This window comes from Cotesia typhae, unplaced genomic scaffold, assembly GCF_013202065.1.
Source record: "Cotesia typhae breed Kobodo isofemale line unplaced genomic scaffold, CoteBio_Ctyphae contig_83, whole genome shotgun sequence".
Taxonomy (NCBI): Eukaryota; Metazoa; Arthropoda; class Insecta; order Hymenoptera; family Braconidae; genus Cotesia; species Cotesia typhae.
Genome location: NW_027423769.1, coordinates 955752 through 972916, shown reverse-complemented (window position 1 = coordinate 972916; position 17165 = coordinate 955752). Strand labels below are relative to the sequence as shown.

Genomic DNA, 17165 nt, shown 5'->3' with positions numbered 1-17165 from the left:
ATTGCTATAAAATTCTAAAAAAATTTTTAATATCTGTCAACTTCAGTGTTATAAAATAATTTATAATAGTGAAGTTAGCTGACAGCTGTCAATTTTTTTAATTTCTACATTCATTGTTATAAATTTTTATTATTCAATAATTGTTCAAATTAATTATCAATTTTATTATTGAAAAGGTTCTAATATTTTTTATTTTTTAAATAAATATTAAAAAAATTTGAAAATAAAATACTAAAAAAAAAAAAATTCCCTAGGATTTTAAAGAAAGAATAATAATAATTAATAATAAATATAAATTCAAGAATGTAATAATCAAAACTCACGTGTAAAACGTTTAAAGATGGAAGACTTTCTAAAAATTGAATGGTAAGTTTAATTAATTATTATTAATTGACATAATAATTTAATTGATGGGTGATACAATTAATTAATTAATTTTTAGGAATCCGCCAACAAGTGACGTAGTGGATGAAGTGTTTATCAATGAAGATAGGTTAGAGAGCACAAGTGTCATGTACCAATTGATCCGTGAGATGTTAGTGGATCCTACCAAAGAAGTTTATAAAAAATACATTGACAAAATAACACCTGATGATATTAAGACTTACAAAGCAATGATTGCTAAGTTGACTGCGGAGAAGAATTTGAAAAGACGTAAAAAGGAAGGGGATGATTCTGTAGAGCAGGAAATAGAATCGCCGAGGAGTTATGTTCCTGGGATGCCTAAAAAACTTGACATAAGATTTCCTAGACCTTCTAATTTGACTGCTGAGCAACAGGCGCTTGGAGTAAAGATTTATACTAATTTATCGCAAATGAAGAAACCTGAATTAGAAGCCTATATGGTGAGTTTTTTTTTTTTTTTTTATCAATTAAATTATGATGAAAAATTTAATTTGACATTTTTAGAAACTATAAATTCAATTTTTTTAAATTAATTTACTTATTAAAAAAAAAATAATACTGAAGCGGTCAGCTGTCAATTTTAAAAAAATTTTTAATAAATTAATTACAATAAAAAAATTTTCACAAGTGAAATTTATTAATGATTTTTTTTTTTTGTAAATAATTTAATTGCTGTAATATTTTAAAAATATTTTTAATATCCGTCAACTTCAGTATTATTAAAAAAACATAATCAAGTGTCAGCTGATGATAATTAATATATTTCAGAGTCTACAAAATTTAATTAATGAAGAACAGAAGATTTATTTGGATTTATGCAAGGATAATTGGAACCCAGATCAGATTAAATTAATAAGAGAAGATCTCATCAACCATAAATGGAGTAAGAAGTTAAAATCAACTCGTAAACTTCATAGGCATTATTTAGAAGTTGGGAATATTCCATTTACTTCAGAATTGGAGATAAAAAATAATTTTTTATCAACTGTCATTGATGTGGTACTAAAATAATTTAAATTATCAATATTATTAAGATGATAATAATATAGTTATATTTAATAAAATTATAATTTATTAATTTTATTAATTTTATTCCAGGAAAACTTGCCATTGTTGTTATTCCCAGACCCAGAGCGACGTTATGTATTGGACCGGCACTCAAAGGTGATCGAGGCCAGATACTTTAGAAATAAAAACTCTCAATTATTCTTAAGAGACTTGGACAGTGATTTTGAGAATCTAGCTAAAGAACACAATGTCGATCTGGTGATAACTCAATCTGGATTGAACTGTCTGGCTATCAATATTGATCCTTCCTACGCGAACAATTGGATCCTTCCGGTTGAAGTCAAGGAAGTCAACAACAAAAATGTTGTCTTTGTGGGCAAACCATTGCCGCCTACGGTGAAAAATGTTTTACAAAAAAATTCATGGATTGCTAAGTATATTCTCAAGAGCTTTTTCCTAGTTCCTGATAGTACTGATGCTAATACTCAGGATAATTTATTGCATTCGAAACCACCTAACTGGAAAGATCCTGATAGTTCGGTTGAAGACTCGGATAGAGTTTGGTGCGAACAGTATCAGTATAATATTTATGAAATTGGATCTGGTGGGTCTCCACAAAATGAACTTATGAAAAGTAAAATTCAAAAAGATTATAAATTGTTGGTGAGAACTAAAATTGATGGAATTGAGGTAAATTTTTATTTTATTGTTCAAAAATTTAATAATAATAAATTATTATTATTATTATTTAAAAAAAAAATTTTTTTTTTTATTATTTTTATTTTCATTATTATTAAGATTGATTTAAAATTTTAAAATAATAATAATTCTGAAAAATTGTTTTTATTATTATTTATTTAATTTTTTTTATTAATGCAGAAATCAAGAACTGATGAAACAAATCGAATAAAACTAGCACCAAAATTAGAGAATCAATTATATTTAGGTGCAGAAGCAGTTACAATAGAAGAAGGAGCAAGACAATGGATTTCTTTAGCATTTACACCAGATACAACTCTTCTGCGAGGTAATTTTTTAATAATAAAAATTTTTTTTTTAATTAAAAAAATATTTTAAACAGTAAAAATTAAATAAATGAATTTTGCAGTTCGAATGTCAGCGCAAACCTTGGAGTACATTCAACGAGAAACTCGCTCAACAACTTCCATCAACAATGAACTTAGTCGCCTCTACAGTGTCAAAGGTGAAGACGCATATCCCATTATATACAACGTAGCTGATACTATGACAAAAATGTCGCCAGGACATTATCTTTTGCGACACACTCCGCGCAATGGAGCGTTTACTAATATTTACAAGGAGACCGACCAACGAGGGTATGTTTACTGAAAATCCTTAATTAGATTTTGAATTATAGGAATGGATCCATAAATAGATTTTTAATTTCAGGAAAAATACGATTGACCTTGAAGTTATCTTTTGCCAAGATGAGTTTGAAACTGCTTCTAATCCTCCGTGGCCGTTGATCGACAACAGGGCACTTACACCAGCTTTAATTTGCTGGAAGCGATTACCAGCGATGTTTCATCCGTCGAAATTTCCTCCGAAACCTCAACAAAAAAAGAATCTTCGAAATCGAAACGCGAAAAAATAATAGTTAATTAATTTTATAAGTTTTTTTTATTAGTTACTGTTTTACATTTTTTTTTCTCTTATTTATTTTTCATTTATGGAGTGCTTAATTCATTTTAATTAATTTTAAAGCCTCCAAAAAAAATTAATTTATTTATAAAATTATTCAATTAAAGACTGTAATAAAATAAATAAATTTTCTTAATTTGTTAAAAAAAAATATATATATATATAAATTTTAATATTTTTATTTAATTATTAAAAAAAAAAAAAATCAAAAAATTAAAAAAATTAAATAAATTTTCATTAAAATTCAAATTTGCCGCCAAAAAATCTAGGAACTTTGGCGCTAAAAAAAAAGCAGCTGTCAGCCATGTCATGTGCGCATCTGATTATCAAACGACAGCCTGACACGGCACACACACACAACCATAAAATTTTTTCTAACTTTAATAGTATAGGTGTGATTTAGTAGCGAGTGAGTGACTCTTGTTATCATTAAAATTTTTATCATTAATCATTTAGTAGGTGGATTGAATCACGCGGACATTAACAAAAATACAATGGCAGATACCACAGTGGACGCAACTAGACGATTAAACGTCAAAAAACAGACTCTGGACGATGCATACGCTGCACCAGCTAATTTTTTGGAGATCGACGTGATCAATCCGATCACCCATGGTGTCGGCAAAAAGAGATATACCGATTACGAAGTTCGTATGAGGGTAAGTAATCAGTATCATTAATCAGAGCTGCTTCCTACACCCCCATCAGCTCACAGTTCATTTTTATTCCCAACAATCGTCCGGTTTTATTTTACAGTAATAATATCAATTATTATTATTATTATTTAATGATTGTAAGACAATAATTCAACCTTCACCTATTGCTTATGACATTTCTCATTACTGGAAGTGATTCATAGAATTAAAAGCCGAGCTTTATGCTTTAAATTATTTATCACGCGTCATTGGCATCTTTATTGTCTTACATTAATATAAATAGATAGTTAATAAACTTAACATACATTTATATGGATTTAAAATATATAATATATTTTTTTTCAGACCAACTTGCCTGTTTTCAAAGTTAAAGACTCCAGTGTCAGAAGGAGATACAGCGATTTTGAATGGTTGAGAAATGAACTAGAAAGAGACAGCAAGGTAATTATTTAATTTTTTTTTAATATCTAATATATAATAATTTTGTTTTTTTTTTTTTTTTTTTATTTTATCCAAGATTGTAGTACCTCCATTACCCGGCAAGGCGTGGAAACGTCAGATGCCTTTCCGTGGAGACGATGGTATTTTTGAGGATGATTTTATTGAAGACCGTAGAAAGGGATTAGAATTATTTGTCAACAAGTAAGATTTTTTTTAAAATTATTTTTAGGGTTCTTCACAACATATTAAATTAAAAAGCTTTTTGATTCAATAGTTTTTTAGTAATTACTGTTGGGTTTACCTTAATTACTTTTATGTTACTATTATAGTTACGATAAAAAAGTTAATAGGTACTTAGAAAGCATAATTTGATTTTGAGAATTTTTTTTTAATTTTTTAAGAAGAAATTGAAATTATAAATTTATTTTTTTTTTTTTTTTAATGACCATGAAGTTAGCTTCTAAAAATTTTTAGAATTTTTTTTATTGAAAAAATTATTACAAAAAAATTAAAAAAAAATTGCACATTTAAAAAACTTCAAAAATTGCAAGTGCAATTTTTTAAAAATATTTTTTTGTGTTAATTTAATTTTAAAAAAAGAATTGAAAAATTTTAAATGTCGGCTAATTTTAATAAAATTTTTTTTAAGTATATTAATTTTGTAATAGATTAATTTGATAGAAAGCCAAATTTGTAACTACTATAAATAATATTTTATAAATAATAATTATCATTATTGTTATTTTATAAATAATTTTTAATAATAATAATAAATGTAAAAAAAAATTTAATATTATTATTATTATTATTAAATTGATTAAAAATAATAATTTAAAATGTAAAAAGGCAAAAACTCAAGAGCTTACTCATAATTATAAATCTATTTATAAATAGACAAAAATAATTTTACCAGTGAATAATTCTTGGCATTAATTTCTAATTATTATCAATTAAATAAAATTAACTAAGTACTAAAATTATCGTATTAATTTTCAGGATCGCAGGACATCCTTTGGCACAAAATGAAAGAAGTTTACACATGTTTCTCCAAGAGCCAGTTTTAGATAAAAACTATGTCCCAGGAAAAATACGAAATACGTAGATATTTTATAAAATTGCCTTTCATCAAATTAATAATTAATGATTTTTAAATTGAGAACACAACACAACAGTATATATATATATATATATATATATATATATACATATATAATACTACCATCATTATTGTTATCTAAGTATTTTTCTTATACTACTTTTACATATTTTGTCATTAATTAATTAAAATTACGTAATTTTTGTTATTTTTAATTTTACTATACATAAATCTTGTAATAAATTATTTCAATAGTAGACCATCATCTTCAGGTACTACTGTTATTTTATTAAAAGGCGTAATTTATCTATTAATTAAATAAGAGTCAAAAAAATTGCTATTATTTGTTAAATTAAAAATAAACAGTCTAAAATAATGACGTATTGTTGAGATAATGAATGGAACCATGACAAATTGAATTTATCTCATTAATAATTGTTTTTTAATTTAACTTCTGTACTCTCAAAAATTTTAGCAATATATTAAATTTAAATTTAATTTTTTAAAATAAAAATCTCGACATTTTACACAAAAAAAAAAAAAAAGCTATAAATTATTTTAACAATGCAGGATTTGTTATTTATAATTTTCACAAGCTTGCAAAAAAAATGTTCAGTAGAATTTTATTTTTTAATTAATAAAATAAGTAAAATAAAAAAAAAAAAACCATTGTAAAATTTATATTAAAGCAATTAATTTTGTTAAAGCCTTGAAGTTTGAAAAAAAAGTTTGAATGTGATGCAAATAATGATAATAAAGTACGTATGATTAACTTAATATTATTTTATGGTATCCGTGGATTAAAATAAAGTAATTTGTACATTTATTATTAATTATTAATTAATAATATTACTGAGATTTGTTTAGCACCTTTTGAAATTATTGCAAGCATAATTTATAAATTATATATATATATATATATATATATATATATATATATATATATATATATATATATATATATATATATATATATATATATATATATATAAATATAAATATAAATAAAATTATTAATAAAAGTATTAATTTTCAATAATGTTATTTTTATTATCGCTACATGCTTTCAATTATTTATTTTTATTGTATTATTATTTATCATATTGTACAACAATTTTAAAACAAAAGTAGTGTAAGTAAAAAAAAAATAATAAATCTTTTAATAATTTTATATTACAATTAGGTGTTACACATATATATATATATATATATATATATATATATATATATATATATATATATATATATATATATATATATATATATATATATATATTTTTATAATTTAATAATCAAAATACTATATACGGCATTGTTAATAAATTTATTTTATTTGCCGTAAAAATATTATTTTTTTTTTTTTTTTTTTTTTTTTTTTTTTTTCAGTAATTTATTTATAACAGTAGAGGATTTTTTTATCCTCTAATTTTTTTCCCATCAAAATCATCACGAGATTATGGCGATATAACATGTTTAATTCCTTCATAATAATTATATTCTATTTTCGACTTGATTTAATATTACAATCAATAGTAATTAATGATTCATGTTCTAGAGACATGACTAAGTATACCAAAGTACATTGTTAAAATTTTTCACAGCGAATGAAAATTTATATACAAAAGAGTGAAATAAAAAAAAAAAAAAAAAAAACCAAAAAATTTTTTTGCAGGGTTTTTTTTTTTTTTTTTTTATAAAAAAATATTAAAAGATATATTACCAAATCTCTGAGTGAAGCTATCACAATATCTATATGATTAAATTATTAAATTTATTGATTTTTTTTTTCCTCAATAATTAATTCTAATTATTTACAGGCATCAAATGTTTTTTTTTTTTTTATGAGAAACTAATATATATAAATGTATATATTACAAATACATAATATAAATCGGCTAGTCATATTGCAAATTAAAAATCATTATTTAAATTATGAAGACCGAAGTTGTCAAAAAGAAAAATTGATTAGTAATTTATCAAGCTCAATCAATACCTTTAACACATCAAATAGCTTAATTATTAAATAATATAAACATAAACTTCCATAATTAAATATTTAATTACATTACGCTACTTTAAAATGTAGAAGTGATTTAAAGACATTAAATATTAAAAGAAAGTGCTGAGGATTAATATTTGTAACCACTATGAATTTGATTAAAATTTTTCCTTGAATAATTTCATTGTTTTTTTTTTTTTTTTTTTTTTTTTTTTTTTTTTTCATTTGGTCAATTTAAATGACTGGTTTTAATCCAAAAATATATATTGTACACCAATGGGATTCGTGTAAGCTTTTCTGTTATTGTAAAATATTTAAAGATAATTTTTATTTTTTTTTTTTTTATACTGAAGTTTGAGAAAGTCAAAGCATCACGTGCCTTCGACCTTTGATACGATTAACTAAATTACATATTTTCAATGCAGGTCCCAATTTTAAACCCATGTACTTCATCATCATGTCTGAGTTTAGAAGCAGCAAAGCTTTACCGTCAATTTCCTGTTAAAAAAAAATAAATCTGTATTATTAAGATAATAAGAAAATTTTTTTCATAATTTGACCTTGTATCTTGTGAACTGTTGACATTTTTAAAGATATAAGCTCATCTTGATGTTACACTCATCGAGACCTTTCATTTGAGTACCCACATCAATTTTTCATATATTTTATATATTTATATATTTTAAAAATATCATATATATAAAATATATGAAAATTACCATGTGGGTACTCAAATGAAAGCTCTTGATGAGTCTAACACCGGGATGAGCTTATATTTTTAAAAATGTCAATAGTTAAGAAAGTACAATGCAATTTGACAAAAGTCAATATTTGATACATTAATTAATTAAATAAATAAACTTACATGTTTACGAAAAAGATCAGCATGTTGACCCAAAACAGGATCAACAACTCCAATATAATGAATAACATCTTCAATAGTCCATTCAGCAGGTTCTGTTGACGAAATGCGTGTCGTCGAACTCTCACACCGAGTCGTCGAAGACGCAGCCTCCAACTCTGCACCAAAAAAAAATTTCAATAAAAATCCTCCAAAAAAAAAAAAAAAAAAAAAAGTATTTTAATAAACAAAATACCTGCTGATATTCTTGGATGTTTAGCAGGAGGAGGTGTAGGCTGAGTAGAGTCGATACTAGTGGTACCTGGAGCGGTGGAAGCCGGTTGAATTTTCTGCTGAGTCGGTTGGGGTTGTGCCTGTTGCTGTGGAGTAGCTTGAGCTTTATCAACCGACCACCTTCGTTTTTCCGGGGTAGGATTACTGTTTTCTTCTCTCTTGATCATAGTCACCTGCTGAAGCGGGCATTTTTCACAGAGCTCTTGTCTCTTGGACAGAAAGTGCTCACAAGCGCACATTTCTTCGAGCAAGAGCCTGATGAACGAGTAAAAGTCCTGTTCATCAATGAAAACCGGGAGTCTGACAGACTTGGCCTTGGATTCCACCAGCAAGTTGATGGAGTCTCCCTCTCCGCGATTAAGGAAGAGCAGCATCTGTCTAGGTAATGGCGCAGCAATCAAGAAACTCTGAAAGAGGTCTCGAGCGACGTTTAAAACACTATCACTTCCAAATTTGGACGGCCAGGCCTTGACCTTCTTGGAATTTAAATAAGGTCCGCAAGAGCAGTTGGAATTAACAAACAGAGTTACATTTTCAAGAACATGAGGTTTGTTGTTAGTAGTGCTGGTGTCTGGCTCAGTAGCGGGCTGAGGAGGAGCACTGGGCCCAGCAGGACTCACCAAAGCCACCGCTGGTTCTCCATTAGCTCCGTTTCCAGACACAGCCATCACTGGAAGCACGTTGCTCGTCCTAGACTTGAATCTATTCTGCCCAGTGGCTTTCTGTCGCGGCGGCTGGAGCGGGTGCCCGCTCTTGAAGCACCAGCCCACGGGGAATATGTCCCTGGAGTCATACTTGCACCAGTAATCAAAGGCGCCGCGCCACCCGTCGAAGGTTATGTGGATCATGTCGTCCTTGACAGCCCCCACTGTCGCAGTGCAAATAAGCTGAGGATTTTTCTTGTCAATCGCCTCGAGCTTGTGCCCGACTTCAAACATGTTTGTCTTAGGTGTCTTGGGCTCGCGCTTGAACACCTTCGCCGGAGCCATCTCCGCTCCGTTCAAGGTCTTCAGCAGAAACATCGGCCAGCTGGACGCGTTCATTCGGAAGCCCAGCGGCGGCTGGAGCATTCCTCCCGATTTTTCGCAGTGACCTATCGGGTGGATCTCGTTGCTGTCTACCAGCCGCCAGAAGTCGTTCTTATTGTCAGAACCGTCCAGACGCAGTCTCAGCCGAGGACCCAGGACACCCACCACAGTAGCTATACAGGTTGACGTCAAGTTTCTTGGATCCAGCGCCTCCAGCTTCATTCCTATTTTAAAGTCATTAATCGATGGAGTCACGTGTTGCTTGAAGCACTCAGCTGGCGCTGCTGAGCTGTTCGTTTCCTTTAGGTATAAGTCCCAGTCGAAGGTCTGGTAAGTTTCGTATTGAAACGGACCAGTTGACGTTGACGGTGCTTGGGATATGTTTGCCTGGTTGTTGTTGTTCGTTGTTGATGTGGTTATTGTTGGGGTCGTTGTTGCTGGAGTGCTCCTATTGGTGGTAATATTGTTGTTATTATTATTATTATTATTATTATTACTATTGTTACTGGTGTTATTGTTTGTAGGGGAACTGTTGTTGTTGTTGTTGTTGTTGTTGTTTGGTGAACTATTTGCTCCATTATTTGTTGTAAAGGATTGAGGTATTGTTCCACTACTGCTAGGTAATCCTGAAGGAGCTGGAGATGCTGCTGGTGACGGCTGCTCACTTATGTCTGAAATTTTATTAATTTATTTATTAAGATATTCTTTAAATAATAAAATTTAAATTATAAATTCTAGCTCAAAAATTAAACAAAAATAATTTATTAATAACTATGTTGCTAAATGTGTTTTTAGATATTGGAACGGAAAGCCTGGACACTTAAAAATTTATTTTAATTATAAGAGAAAAAAATTGACTGTCAATTAATAATTAATTGTTAATAAATGGTAATTTTTTAATAATTATTCAACAAATAAATTTTTTCTAAAAAATTTCTACGTTAATTTTTTTTTTTTCCTACAATTTATTTGTTAAAAAAATTATTAAATTTTAGTAGTTAATAAAAATAAATACTTTTCTTGGCTTCAGCTTGAATTTCCTTCGTTTTGTGTTTATTAAGACAAAACGGAGAACAGAAATCTTTGGTTGGACCATCTTTTTGCTCCAATTTTATCGGGGAACCTCTTATGACATTATCACACCCGACACAAGCTCCTCTGACATAAGCTTTTCTAAACGCAGATAAACACGACTCGGAACAAAATTCTTTCTTTCCATGTTGGGTAGGCAAAACGTACTTCAAAGGCTGCTTAGTCTCGTTGCACCAAGTGCACGAGTTTTTGGATTTCGGTGGGCGACCTAAAAAAAAAAAAAAAAAAAAATAAAAATAAAATAACTCCAATTAATAAAAAAAAATATTTTATAACTCAATTGTAAATTGTAAATATAAAAATAAAAATTAAAAAAAGTATAATATAGGTTAACCCATTATCTAATGTGATATTTTACCTCGCATTTTACTCTGTATCGACGACATTATCCGTCAGTTAATAAAAACAATCAACACTGTTTCACGATGCAAAGCACAACATATTTATTTTAATAGAGTCTGTAAAAATAAAAAGCATGTTTGCATTTAACATTAATATTTAAAATACATTAACGTGTTTTTCCACATACATATACACATATGTAAGTATATATTTATATATGAACAAATATATATATATATATATATATATATATTAGCCAAATCTGCGATGGGAAAAATTCAAACTCGTCACGTTCACTAATTCACAGTATCTGAAAAAAAAAATAAAAACAAATAAATAATTTAAATACCTTAAATAATAAATTTGACACTTTTAAATAAATAAAAAAATTAAATAAATCTAAATTACATTTAAAAATGCAATAATAAAATCTTTTTTAACAGCATTCACACTGGCAGACAAGAGATTATTTGTTGCGCCGCCATGTTGTCTCTAGCGTCGGTCTCGCTCCGATCTCAACGGCGGGAGATGATGCTATTCGCTGTTTCCTGCTTTTTTTTTTCATCATCCATCATTGATTAACTATTTTAATACTCAGTATTTTATTTATAAATAAATAATTAATTTTTTTAACCTATTTTTAATTTTTTAGGTGCTGAGCAATTTTATTATTTAAATAAATTGATAAATTTACCGCGACTGTTGTCGATTGAAAAAAAAAGACAGCGTTATATATATTTACGTCGTTGAGAATGCGGCAATCTATTGTTCATGGGTATATTAAATTTACACACATACATTACACCTACGCCAACATGTCAAGCAATGCGCACGGGCTGTAAAATAATAATAACAATAATATGTAAGTAAGTAATGTCGATTATAATCGTAATAACTCGACAAAGTTCGTTTTAATAATTCTATTGGCCACCGCATGCTGTTATCGCTAACCTAAAAATAATGGTGGGGTGAGGACTGCTCTCATATTCAATGGAGCTAAGCTAAAATATTTTTCAGTATCACAATAATGTTTTCCGCTGCAATAACCATTTGAACAGTCATTTAAAATAGAAAAATAAATTCACAAGTTTTATTTTAAATAATTATTTTTAATTGATGCTCAAGCTGGACAATAACTCGGCAACTATTTAAACACGTGGATTATTTTATTATTTTTTTAGGATAAATAAATTCGCCTGTTCTTCTGATGAGTAAGATATTCCCGCTATTTTTTTGTTAACATTTTTTAAATTTATTTACAAAGCTAATTTTTAATTATTTAATTAACAGAATTGCGTTAAATAACTTAGAAGTTGAAACAGAACAAGTTAAAATGGCTGGTACATATAAACAGAGAGATTTCAGAGCTGGAATTGAAGACCAAAGTCTCATCAATGAGCTGACCACAAGAAAAATAGTCGTAAGAGGTAAGAGTTTGATTTTTTTTATGAATATTTATTTTTTTCTTTATTTCTTAGAGGTTTTTTTGGCTCCCTTTTTATTCACGGTAAAACCTCGTGGTCTCAAGAATGCATCTATACTCTTTTCAGACAACATTCAATGCTTCAGTTCTTTTTACTCTCAAAACAAGTCTTTTAGTTTGTTACTTTTTTTGATTCAGTGCCAAGTTGGCTTCTTCGTAGTTTTAATCTTCAGAAAAATTATTATTTTACACCCCTTGATTTTAATTAACTTAAGGTATGGCCATGTGTTATCTTATCACTAACTCATTTGTATTTTTTTTTTTTTTTTTTTTTTTTTTTTTATATCATTTACGATAATTACTTTTTGAGTGATTATATTTAGTTTTTACTACTCTTCAGATATGCTGGTTAAAAATTTCACAGATATATTATAAATATTTTTTTATTTATTTCAACTTTATTTTTTTAAATAAATAAATTTTTTTTAACCTTTGATAGTGGACTGTTAGGTCAATTATGTGAGCCGGCTAAGCTCTAATTTCTGATTGTCAGCATTAAGTCTGTAAATTGAACTCATCCAACCACATTTTAACTCTATTATAACTTAATTCAATTTAAATTAATCTGTTTTAATTATAAAAAAAAAATTAAAGCTGCTGAATGTATATAAAAATTAATTTAACTGGTATTTGATTTTTTTTTTTTTTTTTTAATAAATAAATTATGAAAAAAAAAATTGACGTGTAGAAATTTAGAAATTTCTAAAAAATTAAAAATGAAATTTTTAAAAAATAATTTTTTGTTAAAAAAAATTGTCAAATAACTGCTTGATTTTTTTATTTTTAAAAATATATATAATGTATAATATTTAAAAAATTAATTTAACTGATATTTGATCATTTTTTTAACAAATAAATTACGAGAAAAAAAAATTTTTTTGCTAAAAAAAAATTAAAAAATTGTCAAGTAATTGATTTTTTATTTTTAAAAATCTAAATAATGTATAATATTTTAAAAATGTTTATTTTTATTCCACAGAACCAGTTAGACTATCTCCTGGCTGGGAAAGCACAGACAAACCAGACGACGAATTAAATTTCAGAAACGTTACAATGGACCAAGTTGACCTTGAATTGAATCCTCCATCGGATAAATTGAACATAGTATATATTATCATGGTACTTCATGGTATCGGTACCCTTATGCCTTGGAATATGTTCATCACTGCCAGGAATGTAAGTAAATCATTTACTAGATAACATTATTATCTCTTAGTGCGTTAAAGTAATAATAATAATAATAATAATAATAATAATAATAATAAATGCTAAATTTGTAATTTCAGTATTTTGAAAAGTATAAATTTTCAAGCAACTACACGGGTGCTAACACAACTTATGCAAGCTATTATGTCGATAGTGTTAGCTTCGCTGCACAAGTTCCCAATGTTATCTTCAATTGGATTAATCTTTTTGTGCCTCTTGGGTAATTATTTAAAAAAAGAACAAACTAATCCGTCCTGCGATTGCAGAACAGTACTTATAGAATTAAAATTAACATTTATATTAATTAATATTGATATTTTTAGTGGAGATTTGACTACGAGAATTGTCTGGGGAATTCTTGTACAAGTATTGATATTCGTTGAAACAGTTGTTATGGCCATGTTGGATACATCTAGTTGGCCAGGTGTATTTTTCTGGGTTACAATGTTTTCTGTCGTTGTTTTAAATAGTAAGTTATTATTATTATTATTTTAATACTTAATATTTATAATTTAATTTATAATTTACAGCTTTCAATGGAATTTATCAAAACTCAGTATACGGCATGGCAGCTAAATTACCTGGAAAGTATACTGGAGCTGTTGTGTTAGGATCTGTAAGTTTTATTTCCTCAAAATTATTTCAAAATAATAGTATTTAAAAATAATACTAAAATTAGCCGACTTTAAACAATTTTTTATTTTTTTCATTAATTAAATTACAAATAAAAAAAATAGCACGTATAATTTTTAAAATTATTTTTTAGACATCGGCTAATTTAATTTAAGTTATTTAATAAAAATGTATTTTTTAGAACATCAGTGGAACCTTTACAGCCGTAATAGATTTGTTGGCTTTAAAAATGGCCCCAAGTTTGCGAACCGCAGCGATTTATTATTTTCTAACAGCACTTTTTGTGCTATTAGCATGTTTTGATACATATTTTGCACTCCCAATAAATGTAAGTATAATTTATTTATTTTAAAATTTCATATTTTTTAATCTAAAAATTAAATTATTCCAGAAATTCTATCGGTATCACGAAATGGTGTTCCAAAAACAGAAGAAAAAAAGAGAGTTGCAATCAAAATCTAAAATTCCTGGAAGAACACCTTATTGGACAATATTCAAACAATGTTCTCCCCAATTATTTAATATATTTTTCGTATTCTTCGTGACCTTGAGTGTATTTCCAGCAGTTCAGTCTAGTATCAAAGTTTCAGATGAAAATTTCATAGTGTCTGAAAAATATTACATGAGCGTAATGTGCTTTGTAACTTTTAATGTAACAGCTATGCTCGGTAGCATGCTTGCCTCTTATTTTCAATGGGTAAGTTGTTGACATTTAAATAAATTTAAATAAATTTACTATCAATAGACATGAACCATTAAGATAAAATAAATTTACTTGATATGTTTATATTTTTCAGCCGCAAAGAGAGTGTCTGGTAGTACCAGTGGTACTGCGAGTGCTATTCATCCCACTATTTTTAGTGTGTAATTATCAACCCTTGAAATTTACCCGGACAATGCCGGTGTTGATAACAAACGACTTTGTTTATTTCGGAATAGCTGTATTAATGGGAGTAAGCAGTGGGTATTTTTCCTCCCTTGGTATGATGTACTGTCCCTCGTAAGTATAAAAAATTTATTTATTCTATTGAATTATATTAAAACTACAGCGACAGGAAATACTTAACGACTTATTTATTTATAGAACCGTTGATTCTCGATATGCATCTACTGCAGGGATGTTTGCAGCAGCGTTTCTCATCACTGGAATCTTCACTGGTGTTCTTTTTGCCATAGTTATGCCCTATATTGTTTCTATGGCCGTATGGGAATGATTAAGGGTTTTATTCACCCTTGTGTTTAAATTAATACTCACTAAATTCGTTGACGGATGACTGAAGTAAGAATTTAAATGAGTAATCGATACACGGTTTAATTATTTTTTAAGAATTACATAATTAATTTAAAAAATTTTTTTTTTTTTTTTTTTTTTTTTACTAATCTTTGTAATTAGATTTTAATATATTTTTTTTTAATCATAGAGCTGCTAATTTTTTTTTTTTTTTTAATGAAAGAATTAATTAATTATTCTAATTAATATTAGCTATTTAAAAAAAATTATTATGACACTGAAGTTGACACAGAAATTTTTTTATAATTTAAAATTGTTGTGAAAAAAAAATTTAACAAAACTTTAACTTCAGTATCATAAATTATTAAATTGAAGGCTCAGTAAGTGTAACTTAATTAAATGGTTCGTTTTCAGAAATAATCTTGTCAGAGTTAAACAAAATACCTTTTAAAAAATTTATATTAAAATGGCATAATAATTATTGAAAAGAATTTTTTTTGTACTTACTTTACGTACGGTGAATAATAATTCAGCCCACCGTTCCAACTCATTAAGTCGGACCAATAAACCTTGAGTAAATATTAAGTTATTTCATATTAATAAATCTAAAGCCGCTTTTAATCCAAGCACATGCTTTTTAATAATTACATATATCTGAATATGTATACTTTAATCTAATCAATTTTTTCTATATGTACATTTATGAGAAAAAAAAGGCTCCTTTTGTATGTATTAGATTTTTTTTACCTACGATCGCTTATCAATTTTATTTTAATTAAATGTCAGTCCTAAATGCTAATATTCAATGTTATACAGTAATATTAAAATAATTATTGTTTTATTGTTAATTGAATATTAGAGATGTATTTTTTCTATGAAAAAAAAAAAAAAAAAAAAAAAAAATTTTAACTTTGAGAATTTAGTAATCAAAATCACTCTCATTTTTTTACAATTTTAAAATATTTATAAGCGATATAATTAGGAGTGAAGTGAATTTTTTAAAATAAATTTATTAAAAATGTACAAACAATTTTCTCAGACGGAAATCCGTCATAGATGCAATTATTTGCTAAATAATAATTTAAAAAAATTTAATGACTGATTTTTTTTTTTTGCCGAAGAATAAAATTGAATTATTTCTTCTTTATAAATATTTATTAGATTACATGAATTTATTATTTAAAATAATTGTATCTATACCATTGTGCAAATTTTTATAATTATTTAATATATTTACGTGACAAAGTATCTATTAATTAATATATATTTATCTTATTAATTGTCTTGAAATTAATAATAATAATTAAATCGACATCGTCTTCTATAAAAACTTGTACTTCCACTATTAAAATTAAAAATTTAAATATTCCACCCTTTTTCTCAGCTCTGATAATTAATATTAATTATACTACATATCTAACAATTAAAATTTAATTAACATACTTGTTAATAATTAAAATCACAGTATAAGTCCGAATTTATTATAAATGGACAATCCTTGTAACAAGCAATGCCGACAATAATTATTAAAATTCGTCGAATCCACAAATTTTAAAAATATTGTTGACCCTTTATACATACATAGGATATTTTTATAAATATTTATGAATATTCTCATTTAAATAATTATCTCATGCATGTTATTATTATTAGATGATAAATTATTAATTAATACTAATAAAGTAGTAAATCAAAAGTAGAGCCCACTTGGTCACAATTATTTATAATAAATAAAATTACCGTGAATA

The 17165-nt window shown here is 26.8% G+C and overlaps 4 protein-coding genes across 6 annotated transcripts; 3 read left to right on the top strand and 1 right to left on the bottom strand.

Moving 5' to 3' along the window:
- Window positions 1-222: 222 nt before the first annotated feature.
- Window positions 223-3242, top strand: LOC141533124 (uncharacterized). The gene is made up of 7 exons (XM_074251824.1): window positions 223-366; window positions 443-845; window positions 1174-1404; window positions 1504-2103; window positions 2293-2440; window positions 2522-2750; window positions 2824-3242. The coding sequence occupies exons 1-7, from the start codon at window positions 341-343 to the stop codon at window positions 3026-3028; spliced, it is 1842 nt and encodes a 613-aa protein (XP_074107925.1). The 5' UTR covers window positions 223-340; the 3' UTR covers window positions 3029-3242.
- Window positions 3243-3438: 196 nt separating this feature from the next.
- Window positions 3439-5934, top strand: Snx3 (sorting nexin 3). Its single transcript, XM_074251873.1, has 4 exons — window positions 3439-3734; window positions 4077-4172; window positions 4249-4373; window positions 5169-5934. The coding sequence occupies exons 1-4, from the start codon at window positions 3570-3572 to the stop codon at window positions 5272-5274; spliced, it is 492 nt and encodes a 163-aa protein (XP_074107974.1). The 5' UTR covers window positions 3439-3569; the 3' UTR covers window positions 5275-5934.
- Window positions 5935-6615: 681 nt separating this feature from the next.
- On the bottom strand, window positions 6616-11557 carry Scm (Polycomb protein Scm). Of its 2 annotated transcripts, none has more exons than XM_074252172.1 (6): window positions 11273-11557; window positions 10881-11174; window positions 10446-10730; window positions 8365-10101; window positions 8133-8287; window positions 6616-7765 (listed from the first exon to the last, which is right to left on the bottom strand). In XM_074252172.1, exons 2-6 carry the CDS (start codon window positions 10906-10908, stop codon window positions 7631-7633), a joined length of 2340 nt encoding a protein of 779 aa, XP_074108273.1. In that variant the 5' UTR covers window positions 10909-11174; window positions 11273-11557; the 3' UTR covers window positions 6616-7630. The 2 variants fall into 2 exon arrangements, with proteins under 2 accessions (XP_074108273.1, XP_074108274.1); XM_074252173.1 differs by having other exon boundaries at window positions 10881-10980; window positions 11214-11358.
- Window positions 11558-11831: 274 nt separating this feature from the next.
- LOC141533347 (equilibrative nucleoside transporter 1) lies at window positions 11832-17118 on the top strand. Of its 2 annotated transcripts, XR_012480251.1 has the most exons (11): window positions 11832-12075; window positions 12155-12291; window positions 13327-13523; window positions 13634-13773; window positions 13877-14022; window positions 14084-14169; window positions 14368-14514; window positions 14578-14883; window positions 14984-15186; window positions 15271-15465; window positions 15832-17118. XR_012480251.1 is itself a non-coding variant. In XM_074252174.1 (10 exons), the coding sequence occupies exons 2-10, from the start codon at window positions 12198-12200 to the stop codon at window positions 15398-15400; spliced, it is 1449 nt and encodes a 482-aa protein (XP_074108275.1). In that variant the 5' UTR covers window positions 11833-12075; window positions 12155-12197; the 3' UTR covers window positions 15401-17118. The 2 variants fall into 2 exon arrangements, 1 of the variants encoding a protein (XP_074108275.1); XM_074252174.1 differs by having other exon boundaries at window positions 11833-12075; window positions 15271-17118.
- Window positions 17119-17165: the final 47 nt, after the last annotated feature.

Bases quoted from the DNA above. Each gene is read 5' to 3' on its own strand.
- Snx3 (XM_074251873.1), top strand. From the start codon at position 3,570: ATGGCAGATACCACAGTGGACGCAACTAGACGATTAAACGTCAAAAAA. The intron at 3,735-4,076 runs GTAAGTAATCAG...ATTTTTTTTCAG, and splicing joins ATTACGAAGTTCGTATGAGG to ACCAACTTGCCTGTTTTCAA. The intron at 4,374-5,168 runs GTAAGATTTTTT...ATTAATTTTCAG, and splicing joins TTAGAATTATTTGTCAACAA to GATCGCAGGACATCCTTTGG.
- LOC141533124 (XM_074251824.1), top strand. From the start codon at position 341: ATGGAAGACTTTCTAAAAATTGAATG. The intron at 1,405-1,503 runs GTACTAAAATAA...ATTTTATTCCAG, and splicing joins TATCAACTGTCATTGATGTG to GAAAACTTGCCATTGTTGTT. The intron at 2,751-2,823 runs GTATGTTTACTG...TTTTAATTTCAG, and splicing joins AAGGAGACCGACCAACGAGG to GAAAAATACGATTGACCTTG.
- LOC141533347 (XM_074252174.1), top strand. From the start codon at position 12,198: ATGGCTGGTACATATAAACAGAGAGATTTCAGAGCTGGAATTGAAGAC. The intron at 13,524-13,633 runs GTAAGTAAATCA...TTGTAATTTCAG, and splicing joins TGTTCATCACTGCCAGGAAT to TATTTTGAAAAGTATAAATT. The intron at 13,774-13,876 runs GTAATTATTTAA...TGATATTTTTAG, and splicing joins AATCTTTTTGTGCCTCTTGG to TGGAGATTTGACTACGAGAA.
- Scm (XM_074252172.1), bottom strand. From the start codon at position 10,908: ATGTCGTCGATACAGAGTAAAATGCGAG. The intron at 8,288-8,364 runs GTATTTTGTTTA...TTTTTGGTGCAG, and splicing joins ACATCCAAGAATATCAGCAG to AGTTGGAGGCTGCGTCTTCG. The intron at 7,766-8,132 runs GTAAGTTTATTT...TTTTTTTAACAG, and splicing joins CTGATCTTTTTCGTAAACAT to GAAATTGACGGTAAAGCTTT.